At 45.4% G+C, this 14,873-nt stretch overlaps 1 protein-coding gene across 1 annotated transcript; it reads left to right on the top strand.

The window, feature by feature from the left end:
• Nucleotides 1-199: 199 nt before the first annotated feature.
• Nucleotides 200-12,322, top strand: CRLF3 (cytokine receptor like factor 3). Its single transcript, XM_034067537.1, has 8 exons — nucleotides 200-351; nucleotides 2,672-2,879; nucleotides 4,288-4,375; nucleotides 4,835-5,012; nucleotides 6,496-6,718; nucleotides 7,380-7,512; nucleotides 10,862-10,974; nucleotides 11,275-12,322. Exons 1-8 carry the CDS (start codon nucleotides 229-231, stop codon nucleotides 11,526-11,528), a joined length of 1,320 nt encoding a protein of 439 aa, XP_033923428.1. The 5' UTR covers nucleotides 200-228; the 3' UTR covers nucleotides 11,529-12,322.
• Nucleotides 12,323-14,873: the final 2,551 nt, after the last annotated feature.

Genomic DNA, 14,873 nt, shown 5'->3' with positions numbered 1-14,873 from the left:
GGAGCTACCGCCCCGCCCCTTTCCCCCCTCACCCGTCCGGGTCACGTGCCCGCTGAGCCACGCCCACCCCCCAGCCTCGCTGTCGCTATGGTTTCCGCGTCCGTGACTCTGAGGCAGCGCGCGCCCCGCCGGCCGCCATGTCAGCCCCGGCCCCCGGATGTGCGGCCCTCCCGGCGCCGGGCCCGCCCCGCCCCGCCCCGCGGGTGCCGCTCGCCGCCCTGGCCGCCCATGGAGGCCGAGGCCGAGGTCCGGTTCCTCCTGCAGGAGGCTCGGGAGAGCATCGAGGCTGCGCGGAGCTACCGGCGGGAGCTGGAGCAGCGGCTGCGGGGGCTGCAGCAGGCGCGGGAGCAGGTGCGGAGCAGGGACCGGATGGGACCGGGTCAGCAGCGGCCCCGGAGCTCCCGGCAGAGCCCAGCGCCTGCCCCGGGGCCGCTGCTCTCCCGGCGGGTTCGTCCGTGTCTGCAGGGCGCCGGAGCTCGGCTCGGGTGCGGAGGGAAGGAGGAGGGCGGAGGATGGGGCGGGTGGTGCTGCCTTGGCCGCCGCTTGTCGCCTCGGTGGGTGCTGATGGCGGAGGGAGGACACCGAGATGGGAAGAAGTGGTGCATGTGTTGCTGACCGGGGGCTGGCTTTATGGGGCCATAGGGAGACGGCGTAGGCAAGAATAAAGGTGCTATAAATGCGCTATGTTTTCTAAAGCAGTTGGGATGCTAGCCTGTATTGTAAAGGGAGCACCATGCCTGTCTTCTCACACGTAAAAGACACCCGTCTGGGCAAACTGTTCTAATCGGTCACTATGCTAAACTCTGCTGTACCCATGCACCAAGCCCCGTGGCTCACGTACTCTGTGGGTCACGTCTAAGTGTTGCCAGCGTTCCAGGTTAGCTGGTTCTTCTGCAGCTGTGCAGTGGAACCACACGAGGGTTTTCATTTGGACTGGTAACCCACCCACCCACCCATCCCATGCTGCAGATGTATGGTGAGATAGGCTGGTGTGGGTAAGGAGGTTGCAGGGAGCCTGTGGAGGGCTGGGTTCTCTGCTGAGACGTCTTAAGGGTTTTAGTTTCTGTAGACTAGAGCCAGTGCCTGACTATCTTCAGTTCCAGTTCTGCAAGGGGTAAATAAAAACCCCCAATTAGCATAGAGATCTGCTATAAGTCTGCCAGGGTAGTGTCCTGCTGCTGAGTGAATGTGTGCGATGGGTACACATCAAATCAGTCATCTTACAAACCACAAGCTACTGAAGAAAATGAATTGATCATGACTGTCTTTAACCCAAACCTTGTCATCTCGGAGCGTTTCCTGATAATCAGAATGCGCTGAGAGGGAGCCAGTTTGCCTCTGCAGTGCTGGGGAGTGCTTATTTAGCTTACCTTGCTTTCCTTTTAATCCTTGCTGGAATTGCTTTGCTCGTGTGCACATTTCTGTTTTCCCTCTTCCCATCCTCATGACCATGTGCTGTTTTGTCTGTGAAGAATCAGCCAGGCAACACATTGAAGAATTCCCGGTGTGCAGAAGTGCTGGATGTCCTTGACTGGGGTTCACGTAGTGGAAGCTTTATTATTTGGGGGCTGGTGGGCTGATGTAATAGGAAAGGCAGCAAACTTCACACTGCTCTGTGTGCTCAGGGACTTGCTTTTCCTCTTCTGCGTAGCCAGCGCTATCTGTAAGCCTGTGGCAGGCTTGTTGGGTTTGTATGTGCATGCAGTGGAGGTAATGGGCTCAGAGAAGTGCCTGTGCTGTCTCCTTCCACCCTACCCCTTCATGAAGCTAAAGACTTCCTCTTTTTCCTAAGCACTGAAATAACAAGAGAAGGGAAACCGAGTGGGGCAGCTGCAGAGCTTCGTGACTGTTACTTGAAGAGGAAATTTGTTTTACTTAACCAGAGAGCTTCCTGTGTCGGTTGTCTGTACTTCTAAAGATCTAGAAATTATGTGTAAGGCCATGCCCGTGGTGCAGCATTTCCTTGTGTCTGTGACTTAGAAGAGTTGTTCGCTGGGAGATGTTTACTTCTGGCTTTTGCATCTTTAGCTCAGGGGTGTTCATATGCGTTTTCTTCCCTAAAAGTCAGATTCAGCAAGTTTGCAACCATTTTAATAAGCACTTGTAGAAACTTCTGTGGTCTGGCTCTTCCAGAATCAAACCACCCTTGCTGTGCACCCTGCCCTGTGACCCTGGGGCACAGACAAATCAAAGGTGGTTATTTGGGAAAGGAAATGTAAAGAAAGCAGTTTACAAGGATTTAAAAAGTCCAGTAAAGTGACAGGACCTGGGAAAGTGCATCTAGGTCTTCTAAAAGCCTGGTATCTTCTTTCCAATGAGGATTACCTGGGTATGATGGCAGAGTGGGGTGTGAATTGCAGCAGTTTTGGAGGAGCATGGAGACCTACTTTGGACTTATCTGACAAGAATTCCTTGATTGAGGTGCACAGTTTGTGTTTGCCTCAGTTAATATGCTCTTCCCCTTGTCCAGGCTAGTTTCTTTGCCTCCTTCCCTGCTATACATGTACTAGAAATGACTACACTGGTTTAACTGCCAATGGTCCTTTTTTAAAGCTAACTTCACACACAGCTTTTCTGCAGCAGATGCAGATGAGATCGTTCATAAGAAGAAAAGATGTGCGTGGCCTTTGCCTCTATCCTGAATCCTTCTTTCCTGTTAACCTGAATTTAGATCAGAGAAAGTGCAACATCGACCAGAAATGTACTTGAGCAACATTTTAATGATTTGAAAGGAACCCTGAAGAAGCTGTTGGATGAGCGCCTCATGTCACTGCTGCGGGAAGTGGATGCTATAGAACAAGAGAGCATCAAACCCTTGGATGAATGCCAGAAGCTAATAGAGCATGGGGTTAGTACAGCCAATGATCTGCTCCAGGAAGGTAAGGCAGCACCTAAGCATTTATCTTCCCTGCTAAGTGTGATTATGTTCACTGTTGATGGGAAACATGAAGGATGAAATAGCCACTGTATGGGGGGGGAGAAAAACTGTCCAAAAAGTCTGAGGATGAGGCAGACAGTAATGGACACGTGGAATATTACTGTAAAGACAGTTTGTGCCTTACTGACACTAAATACCTAGCCAGAAAAGAATGTCACTCTTGCCTGTTTTCCCCACACTGGAGAACCTACTGGGAGCATGTCTGAGCCATGAGTATGTTGGCAGTTTCCTTGCATTGTTCTCATGTCTCAACTTTAACTTTCTTTCAGCATGATCTCAGTTTTGTGAACTAAAGGGCACTGAGCAATCTCCCACGAGGAGGAAATGTACCAGCTTCCACTGAGACATGGGCTCTGTGCTGGAAGAGCAGGTTGTGGAAGCTCTGTGCTCCTGTCCACTGCAGTAGTGGCAGTATTTAACAACTCATCTGGTTGTTTTCCTAGCACCACAACCTCTGGGACAGCCGAGAGTCACCTTGTTCTTGTTTTAAATGTCAAGTTACTGAATCACAGGGTGTTTGCCTGTGTTTTGTACGAGTTTCTATCAGATCTCATGAGAGCCTGACCAGCTGTGCACTTATATCTTGTGGGTCACTGTTCCCTCTGTAGCAGTAGTGTTGCTATGTCATCAAACCGAGCAAGCATTGAGTCTGAGTCAGAGAGGAGTTAAGCCTCTATGGTTATTAAGCCTCCTGCTGCCAATTATGATGTGTGCTTTTCTTCAGAGATCTGTAGCATTTGTAATCCTCCAGTTGGAAAAGGACTGAGCTTGCTTATGTTGTAAATTACCCTGAAGTCATCAGATAGGAGAAGGGACCATAAATCTCTGTAAGCTGAAGTTTGGGACACTACTTTATATGGAAAGCCTATGAAAAGATTTATATTTATCTCTACACGTTAATGCATGGATGATGTCCTTCATTCTGACAATAGTCACGTTTGAATTGTAACAAACAGAACAATGCTTGAAATGATTTGTTGCTTTTAAGCTCCTGCTATTTTATTTTCCAATAGGTGAAGGTTCTTTGCTTTTTTCTTCCCTTAAAGCAGGTGGAGGAGGGGATTAATAATCTTCATTTCTGGCATCTGAGCCCAGTTCTGCTGTGGTGTGAGACCTGAGGCAAATTATTACATCTGTTACGGGTGTGTCTACAGGAAGCTTTGAGAGCTTCAGAAGTTGTTGGATAGGCTTTATATTGTTAACTGTAATTGTGTTTTCTAGCCTAGAGTCTAGCAGAAGTGCTGAGAATGCTGCATGTGTAATTGGTTGTTCGTGTCAGAACTGGTTACTCATTGAAGCAAAAAATGCCTGTCTTGGATGTTGTCTCATTAGGAATATTCTTGTTCCAGGAGAGAGTGCAGTCCATGGAGATGTGGGACAGCAGAATGAGAAACTTTGCATCTTTACAAAAAAAGCTTTACATATTCAGCTAGATAGGTAAGATACTGACACACTGAGGTGATCCGAGGCAGTGGCACACATGCCCTTCTTGTATAGGGGATCTTTTCTCCTTTGAAACAAAAGCCTTCTGCACTGTTGCCTTAAAAGACTCATTTGAGGTGTTACTGTCCTGTTTGTTTCATAGACTTTGATGGGGCTGGCAATCATAGAATGGAGTAGTATTCAACCTCCATATGTTCTGTAGAAATATAGGCTGTTTATTTGTGCACGGTGAAACCGCTCCTTGTGGAACAGCCTGTATTTCAGAGTATTTACTGAGAAACAGTCTGGTTAGGGCTGAAACACAACGTTTTCTGAGTCTTTTCAGTTTGAAATGCACATGCGAATTTCTACAGCTGTTCTCTCCTTGCAAATCTGCACAAACTCTAGTGTATGGATGAAATATGAATTTGTAGCAGCAGGCCCCTTCCATTACAACAACCTTTCCTTTCCCAGCTTACCAGAAGTGCCCTCCTTGGTTGATGTGCCTTGTTTATCTGCCCAGTTGGATGACTGCCTTCTTACTATATTGAAAAATCAAATATTCAGACATGGAACTGTGGCATCTCGCCCGCCTGTGCAGCTGGAGGAGTTTGTTGAGAAGCCAGGAGGTATTTTAGTCCGATGGTGTAAGGTGGGTAGAATATCCTGGGTGAAAATCATTCAGAATTCAGTTTTGTTGAAAGCTGCTGAAAAAGACACTTTGGTTCTGGATTCTCTGCTGCCTTTGAAGGAATAATCAACTCCAGTGTGTAGTGAGAAACTTTAGAAGAGATTTTTATGGTCGTGGCCTCATTTGAAGGCAAGATAATCTAGTGATGTTGTGGTTGGCCCTGGGGTTTGTGCCTGCTTGGCAGGGACACTTGTGTGTGACACTCTTGCTGTTGGGTTCTACCTGTTCCTATCTGTGGGCAGAAAGGGCTGACACACCAGTGCACCTCTCCCTTGCAGTCTGCTTCCCGGAGTGTGGAAAGTCAGGAAGGACAGCTGAAGGCACTGCTACCCCATGCTTAAGCAAGTGCCAGGTGCTGAACAAGCAGGAAACACCTCCTTCATATACCCTTCCCACTAAACAAACACCAGGGTGTGATCTGTCTGTGATGATGATGTACAAACAAGGCCAAGAAATCCTGGTGTGTGTTTCTGACAGGTGATTCACAAGTAGCCATTTGTGCTGTGAGTGCTTTGTCAGTGTGGCAATAACAGCCAAACACCTTTGGTGAGACTGAACTTCTTTTGCTGGGGTGATGCTTTTGTTCCCTTTGAAGACTCCTTAGCAGACCCAGGATGAGGCTGAGCCTGTTCTGTTATGTTTTTACCCCTACGCACATTTGTGTTTTTAGGGAGGTGCAGTAGATAGAAAGAGAACATATTTTAATACAGGCATTAGCCAGTCAAGTAGCATTTCTTTTCAACAACCAACAGTTATTTTTGGGTAAATCCCTGCTGTGCTCTGATGTGGTTGTGTTGTTGTTGGACAGCTCTATGCTCTTTGGCAGCATTGTACAAACTTGTTCTAGCAACAGCCAGCAGTTGGTCAGCCACCCTTACCTTGTGAAGGATGTGGACTGAGATTGTAAAGCCATAGGCACTGTTGTCACATGTGGTCTGATTTTCTGTGCTATAGAGGAGTTCCCTGAAGTTGGCCTTGTCCATCGGAGAGTGGAGCTTTGGAGGGTTGGCTTTTGGGGGAAGATACAGGGATGATAATCTCTTTGGACTTAAAGATATCAAAGAATTGGAAATGATTTCTTGGAGCAGTTTATGAAGGATAATAGTGGGTTTCCCTTGCTGTCAAAAGTTGGCACTGAATTTCTTCTGCAAATTTGTCTTCAGCTTTTGGCTGAAGGATCTTGTTATATCGCTGCTAGATTGAAAAGCCTTCTGATAAATGCTACTTCTCTACATACTTTTAAACTGTAACTGAATAATTCCTACAGTTCTCTTTGTATTAGCTGGTTGAGACTGATCCTATCAGGAGCTTTCTGCTCCTGAATACCTTGTGACTCTGAGTCGCCTTTGATGGCTTCCTGCAGCACTAGCCTAAGATGTGCCACTTTGGGGCAAAAAGAAAGAGAAGAGGGGGTCCTTTATTAATGCAATAAATGTTTCTGTAGGTGGATGAGGACTTCATACCGCAAGATTACCGACTGCAGTATCGGAAGGGTACTGCCGCTGACTTTGAAGATGTGTATGTTGGCTTGGAGACAGAGTTCGTGGTGCTGCACATTGACCCCAATGTTAACTACCAGTTCAGAGTCTGTGCCCGGAGAGATGGGCGGCAGGAGTGGAGCCCATGGAGTGTTCCTCAGATCGGCTCTACCACACTAGTGCCCCATGGTACGGTTTCCTTGCTGTCCATCTTCATCATAAGCCTGTGTAATCAGTGCAGCACTCCTAAAGCTCTGTAGCTGCATGACTTAAGGAGCTGCTTTTTGCATGGTGATGGGGTGTCCTTAGCTATCGTGTGTGTGTGTAAGGTATGATGAACTATCCTTTTATCCTGCCATTTAGCCTTTGCTTCCTAGCGTGAGGGATAGGCAGTGAGCCTTTGCAGCAGGTAGCTCATTGCTTAGCCTTGGAAAGCATCAATGAGCCAGAAGCAAAGCATTTATTTCTCTCTCACCCCTACCTAAGCATGTTTTGATGACTGCAGTCTCACAACAAGCTTTTGTCTTGGAGAGATAAAACCCCATGTTTTGTCTTCACACAGATTTGGGCAGTGGGTAATGTAGTACAGTACGGCTTCAGGGAGTGCAGCAAAGAGTGAACTTCTGCTGAACTCTATGAGCTGGGAAATACTTCTTGTAATTGCAAATCATTTGAAAATGAAATCTCTCCTTCAGAGGCAGCAAAATCAGCCCCTGTGCTTACCATAGCTTAAGCTTTGTATGAAGTTATTGAGTGGACATAGCGACTGATTTTATTCTGCACAGGCAGGAGGGAGTTGAGGTTCATGCTTCTCATGCCTTTATTCTTTTCCCTGTTTTATCCTTTGAAGAATGGACAGCTGGTTTGGAGGGATACAGCCTGAGCAGTCGGAGAAACATCGCACTTAGAAATGATGCCCAGTCATGTGGTGTGCTCTACTCCAAAGCTCCTACTTATTTCTGTGGGCAAACATTAACATTCAGGCAAGTACTTTCTGGGGAGCTGTTGTCTGGTGCATCTCCTGTGAGCTGTTACCTCTGAAGTGTAAACCTGAGTCATGATGTGTGTGTGAGTTTGTATCAGCTCATCCCCAGTCAAGGTAATGTGTCTGTGTGAAGTCTGAACTTCCCTCTCTTTATACTTCCTGTCTCTTTAGGAAAACACCTGATGTTTTTGTAGGACCTACACCTATCTAAAACAGCAAGAAGTGAACTCCAGAGGGATGCTAAAATATAGCCCATGCTGAGCAAATCTGTGGAATGTTGAGCTTCCTTGAGTTTTGAAGTAGCTGTTACTGGCTGGTCAGATGTCAGTGGAGGTTTGCCACTGGTTCTTTTTAACCTTGTGTCAGTGGGGACTTTCCTTCCCAGACTGTCCACAAGCCCTAAAGACTTTGAACTTAAAAACATTCTATGTGCTGTTGGGACAGATAAGGATGACAGTCTGGCACTGGTGTCCTTGACATCTGAGGTAAATAGTGCTGATCAAACTACTGCTTGAAACTGGCATTAGAATATCCTGAGTGGAGAAGGGATCTGGTGAAGTTCAATTTGACACAGAACGCGATTTAAAAACCTCAGCAGCTTTGCTGCCTGAGATGATGCTGTTTAACGGGGTATGAGGAATGTCCTTGTGGATATGTTAGTTGTAATTACAGACCTAAGAGCCTCTGAAGCTCTATCCCATCTTTCTCTGGTTAAATAAAACTACTTGCTATACAGTAGGCAACCCTCAAAGGCAAGTTAAGGGGGCTGTTAATGGTATTTTTGTAGCTTATTCCATGGTGGTTTATTTTTCCCTTCCTGGTAATGAATTATCTTGGGATGGTTGTAGTATGAGGGTGTATTTGGTTGTCTGAGATGGGATAAAAGGCTCTAGAGTTTTTATTTGAAATCTGTTGCTGGATTTGACATCTCTTGGCTCAGAAATGCCTGTGAAATTAAAGGCAGAACTTTGAGGTTTCCCTTGGTTCTGTTTCAGACCAATGCCTTTTATCTTTTTCTATTGGTAGCACATGTAAATCTTTTGCTGTGCATTTTGGTAACGTAGACTCCTCTCCAAGAGGAGATTGTTTCAGGATGGCAGAGCACTGAGAAGCACATGTCCACGAGAACTGTAATGACACAATCTTGAGATTGAAGATGACCTCAAGTAATGGTTGTGTTCCTTGTCCAAGAGTAGCTTCTTGTTTACAAGTGTGAGGTTTTGCACTGCAGGGAGGTGTAGTACTTGGTGTTCGGCTTCTCTCTCTGTTGATGCAAAAGTGTATTCACAGGGGGGTAAGTGGCTTTTCAGAGCAAACCAAGCAAGCAAGGTTCATGTTACAGATACTTGTAAAGCAGCTTTGTCTACTTGTGTGTTCAGGACGTGGGCAGCTCATCAGTGGAAAGTGAAGCTGTGGTGAACACAGTGCTTTGTATCTGCTTCTTAAAGATAGACTGCTTCACTTGTCCTCTGAGGGTGAGGCATTTGGATGAGTTGTAGGAAAACATTGCTTTAAGTCAAGGCTCATCCTGTTTCTTTGCAGCCTTCAGGGAGCTGCCATTAGGAAAGGGAATGATTCTCCACAGTGACCTGCTCTGCAGCTCTCTCTGAAGCTTTTGCTTGTAATGGGGAGCCATGCTTAATTCTGGCCAGGCTGGTGATTGGGATCATGCAGCAGCAGCCCTTGTAAAGATCACCCTGACTTTGTCAGTAACCTGCCACAGCTCTACTGAGAGCTAATGCAAAGAAAGTGTGTGTTTGATCACCCCTAGATTTACTTCTCTGTGCCCTGAGACAAATGGAAACTGGTGGGGGTTGAACTGGTTCGGTGTCTGTGTGCTGCAATGGTGGAAGCAAGGTTTTGCTCTGCAGCATGGGAAGTGGTGAGGGGGGATTTGAACAGTATAATGTTCTCCTGAGCATTGTTCTACCACACAGTGTGGATACAGATTGACGTGATAGAATTCCTACTTTTTAATGGGTTAATAATTATGCTTTTTTGGTCATTCTTGTGACTGTACAAACACTTACTTCCACCCCAATGCTCAAGACAGGCTCCTTTAGCTAGGGATGGAATGAATTAATGTTCACATTAGGCACAAAGTTGACACCTCAGTAGCTGCTTATGAAGCTTCCCCAGTAACTCAGGTAGAGTTTAAAATCTAAAGTACCAAAATGAATTTGAAATCTTTAAAGGGCAAATGCTGTGGATCCCTTCCAAAGTAAAAGCTTCCTGGATTTGCCTCTTTCCCCACTGCTTTTTAGTACAAGGCTTTTGCTATCCCAGTGACACTCCCAGGGGACTGCAAAACCTAATGGACTGCAAAAGTAAAACATGGTTCCAATTTTATCTTCCCTGTTTGCCTTGAAAGAGTTAACCCATTGTGTCCCAGCCTGCTGCCCACTTTAATTTCCAGCTCTGAAAAGCTTCTGTTGAAGTTTTCCTTCATAACCACCATTGGTGCTGTTCTCTCAAGCTGTAATGAAATAACCAGTTTTACTTTCTAGAAAGGACTGCTGAGTTTCCCAAGTCACTCATCTCTCTGCTATGATTTAGCAACTTAGAGAGACAGCAATACAAGAGAAATGACTCAAACACAGAAGAGCCCTTTAGTGTACAAAGTGCAGCCCCGCTCCGCTGCTCAGGCCCAAAGGGAGCTGCATCGCAGGTCACTTGCACAACTTATGTTCAGAAATTCTTTCCCAGCACCAAAATCCGAAGTGCAGCTGAGCAGAAGCCAGGCTCTTAAATGCTCTTCTTGACACTGCCTTTAGTACACAGTTGCCCCAGTCTGATTTAGTAAACCTAACCAACGACAAGAACTTCCCAAACTCAGTAACCCACCACCACCAGAACACATCAACCTGCCAGCCTGCTCCTTTGCAGCAGGGCTGAAACGCCCCTGTTTGTCACACTATTAAATACTGGCTGGAACAACAGCTAACTTACCTTAATACGTGATGCTGAGCAGCAATCTGGTGTAGATGATGGTAGATGGCAGTTTTATGCTTATTGGTTGTTTAAGACAACTGGAAGTTGTTCCAGATGACTCTAAGCTGTGACAATGGAGAATTTTATTAATAGCAATGAAGGTTTGCAGGAAGCAGATTGATGTTTTGTACAGGTTAACAGTGAGGAGCGCTGCTCAGTGGAGCTGTTGGGAAAGCAGGTAGGACGTCAGTTCAGTCGGTAGGACTTCAGTAGGGATCTCCCCAAGAGGGTGGGTGAATCTGCTGAAAGGCCAGGAGCAAGCACAGAGGTCTGGTGGGGCAGGGTCTGACAGTCTGGGTTTCATTGTATGTTTTGATTCAGAGTTGCAGGGTTTGACTTTACTTTTTGCTTGGTAGAATTGAAACTGTGGGACAGCCAGACAGACGAGACAGCCTGGGAGTGTGTGTGGAGCAGCAGAACGGCTGCGATTCCCTGCAGCGGGATAAAGCCGTGTGCATTAGCACAAACGGTGAGTGAGTTGTGTTATGAAGAATGTGGTACTTTGTATTTCCCAAAACCTGTGGCCCCTGGTTACTTACATCCCTGGATCACATATGAGCAACTTCATCCAGCTTTTATGTACATACTGCTTGTGCAGTTAAAATCTTTGGTGGGATCTTGGCTCAACTTTTCCTGCTTGCAGTTACTGAAACCTGTTTGTGGCAAAAAGGAACAGGGCAGGGTTATTTTAAAAACCAAGGAGACACAGTATTACATATTAGCACATACACAAAAGGAGCAATAATGTTTGCTATCTGTACTGTTTCAGGGGCAGTGTTTGTAAATGGGAAAGAGATGACAAACCAGCTGCCTGCTGTTACTTCTGGATCGACAGTGACGTTTGACATGGAAGTGGTGCACTTGGGGCCTTCCAGCAACGAAGGAGGAAACTTCAAGCTGCGGGTAACCATTAGCTCCAACAACAGAGAAGTGGTCTTTGACTGGGTACTTGATCAGTGCTGTGGCTCTTTGTACTTTGGATGTTCGTTTTCATACCCAGGCTGGAAAGTTTTGGTGTTCTAGCAGTGAGTAAAGGGATTTTTGTTCTTGCTATAATGTGTAATGTTAAAACCTGTGTTTCCAGTTGTTTGACATCAACAAGCTGTTAACAAAACCCTGGCCTTATACTACTTGAACTCCACTATATTGTACTTCCTACTGGATTCATTTAAACAAGTAATTGTGAAACATGGAATTTGTTACTCTGGAAGAAGTTAGAAACAGGCATTTGTGTAGGCAGATTAATTTAAGCAGTCCACCAGCCCTTTCCCTTTTCTCCTCCAGACTTGATTTTTGTCAGTATTTCGTTGTACTCTCGTCTCAGGGTACGTGTGCTGTGTAGAATTAACTCTGCTTAATGCTGCTGTTCTGTGAAATAAGCCTGTAAACATTTAGGGGGTGAAGGGGTGGTAATGGACCAAAGTTATATTTATACCACTCAAAACAAGCACAGTATTTAGAGCAGCAATGTCCTGCTATGCTTCCTTGTGCACAATGCTGCCTTAACTGTATGAAGGGACAGTGGGTTCTGCATGCAACAGCCCTTTCTTTGATGCACGGTACTGTTTGTTCCTCCAGAGCAAGGACTTCTGAGCCATAATGTGTTTAAAGATGTAGCCAGTCTGTTACTGTTTCACTTAAGTGCCTTATTCCCAGGTATTTCTTGAACTGTTGTTCACTTGGGATATATTTTTCTAGAGTAGTTCATGGTGATGCTAACATCAGCTTGATGTGGATGCTTGCTTCAGACTAGACCAATACCTAGAGCAGGAACGTTATCTTTATCTGCTCTCAATGTCTTCCCTAGTTAAAGCTACCATTAGGGTAGAGCCCCTCTAAGACTTGGAGACAACCTTCTTTCTATGGTCCAACAACAGACACCATGGAAGTGCTGTTCTGATGTGCAGGATTCCTAGAAATACCAGACACCTGCTTGGGAACAGCTCACGTTTGTGTGCAGTAGTGCAGGTTGATGATCTGAGCTGCCCCAGTGAGTTGGAGATCCTGCTGGAGATCCACCTTGGGAGATAATGGAGATGGGTGCTGGGTATGGGCTTCAGCCAGACCTCACTGTCACAGATCTAACTTGTGGCAGTCAGAATGGAACAGACACCGATTACTCTCTCCTTATGTAATAGGATGGAGTAAGACATGGTGATGGATGAATTGACTTTGAATTCAGAAGTTACATAAAGTTACCACTATTTCTCCTAAGGAGCAGCAACTAAGACTCTGAATGAGTTTAGCAAATAGAGCTTATTCCTTGTCAAAGTACTGCAGTACTACTGCATTGAAATCCTGTTTCCAGGTAACATTCACAGGGGTCATCTTACCTCAAGTTCAATTAAAATTAAATATATTTTAGTAGGTTAGAATAGTGATATTTTTATATGACCTAGACAATCACTCCGGCATTTCAGTGTCACCATACTGCATTAGCTCTCTACACTAGCATAAAAAGCCTGAATTTACATTGGATGAGCATGCCCCATACTCATGTTGTCAGTACAGAAAGATCAGTCATCCTGCTGATTTTTTTCCCCAGGGGTACAGGAACTTCAGAATAGGGGCTGGTATTTATACCAGCTACAGGAAAACAAATCATGAGTAGATCCAGATGGATGCAAAGAGCTCACACAGGACAGTGAGGTTGGAATTTCCTTTAAGACACAAAGTGAGGAAGACTGGGCACCTGCAGGGAAGATTATCCAGTGTTAGTAACAAAAAGCCTGTAGTATTATCAGTTGTGTTTAACTGTTTCACTATTGGGAAGTCCAGTACTAGCTGAGCCTGTACTTTCAGGGGGAAGAGTTATCCTGTGAGGAGTATTTTCAACTACTTTTAAAATACAGTTCTTTTCCTGTAACCAGGATCAAACAGTACCAGTCTTGCTCAGAGACGGTCAGGCTGGCACTCCAGCTTGCAGCCAACCTAAGTCCTGCTCCACTTATTAATGCTGGCAATTTCACTTCCTGCTGGTAGTTTTACTTCAGGTGTCAGGTACTAGTTGTAACTTAGTACTTTTACCATATGGAAGCTAAAATAGTGAATATCTACACTTGGGAGGTACCAGCAGGTCAGGTACCTTTTCATCTGCATTTGGAGGAGCATCAGACTTGATTCTGCAGGATATTTACTTGCATATTAGAAAATAAAGCTTAAGCCTTGAATTCAGGTACTTCCAGAGGTGGTAACACTGTGAGTTCATTCAGAGAATACTATGAAGCAGCCTGAAGTGACTGTGAAGGGCTGGAGGAGGCCCCTGCTGCTCCCCTGGGGAGCAGAGGATGGCAATAGAAATAGTTTCTCTGACTTCAGTCTTTAGCTGTTGTGTGATCACCAAGGGCAGCTGCCAATAGGAGCTGGTTTGGGGTTTCTCTTGGGGTTATTTGTTGTTTAATATAGCACAAGCCTAACTGTCCAAACTGCAGATCAGGTACTGCTCAGCCATCCCTTAGTGCTGCACCTTTTAAACCTGCAAGGGGTAAAGAGTCTCAGGGCAAGAGACCTGGCTAATAAAGTACAAAGTACATAAAGAAGCAGAAGAGGCTTGAGTGAGAGCGGGTGAGATTCTGTTCCTCCACAGCAGAATTTAGCTAGACAGAAAACTTGCCCCTTCCTTTAGTTTTCCACCTGTAGCCATTGGAGCCTTGCAAGGAGCAGAGCGCTGTGTGTGAAATGCAGTCCTGAAGGGTGTTCTCTTAAGCTGGTTTATTCACTTACCTCAACCGAGGATTCTGTGTCAAGTGAAAGCTGTTTTTTAAATAAAGTTTTATTCCTCAGTGGTTTGGGGTCTGGGTCATTATTTATGGGGTATGAACCTGAGTGTTGCTGCATTCTAACAGCATAAGCACATGGATTCTGTGGCACTACAGGCAGCGTTAAGAGCTTCTGTCCCTCAGACATCCCACTTGCTTTGTTCCAGGTTTTACACTGTGCACTCCCCTTTACTTCCAGCTGCAGTTCAGCTCTTGACTGACAGTTTTTGCAGCTCTAACTCTTTTTTAAGTGAGCTTTTCCTCAACATTCCATCACAGCTGATTTTTCTCTTATTTTACTGCTCTATTGCTTATATACTGTTTATATACATATATATATATACATATATACACACAGACTTTTATTACTGTTCCTGTCTCCTTACTATTGCATTAAATGGTGCAACTGTCATACAATAGCAGGTTTTGGCCACTGTTACGGAACAAGCAGCAGAGCTACTCAATCCCCTTTAGATAAAAATCAGTGCTGAACTAAGGCACAGTTCTGCTTTACCCACAGCCTCTGCCACTTTGGTCTCTCCTAAAAGGAAAATAACTTGTGAAACCAGTAAGGTTTCTCTCATAAAAACACTATTCCTATGAAGAACTT

The sequence above is a fragment of the Melopsittacus undulatus genome, chromosome 11 (genome assembly GCF_012275295.1).
Source record: "Melopsittacus undulatus isolate bMelUnd1 chromosome 11, bMelUnd1.mat.Z, whole genome shotgun sequence".
NCBI lineage: Eukaryota > Metazoa > Chordata > Aves > Psittaciformes > Psittaculidae > Melopsittacus > Melopsittacus undulatus.
The sequence above is the reverse complement of the archived record's forward strand: the minus strand, read 5'-3'. Positions and strand labels throughout refer to the sequence as shown.

What these genes read in the sequence shown, in the direction of transcription:
- CRLF3 (XM_034067537.1), top strand. Translation starts at nt 229, where the DNA reads ATGGAGGCCGAGGCCGAGGTCCGGTTCCTCCTGCAGGAGGCTCGGGAG. An exon ending in TTTTAGTCCGATGGTGTAAG is followed by an intron (nt 5,013 to 6,495) that starts GTGGGTAGAATA and finishes ATGTTTCTGTAG; the next exon opens with GTGGATGAGGACTTCATACC. An exon ending in GGGCAAACATTAACATTCAG is followed by an intron (nt 7,513 to 10,861) that starts GCAAGTACTTTC and finishes TTTGCTTGGTAG; the next exon opens with AATTGAAACTGTGGGACAGC.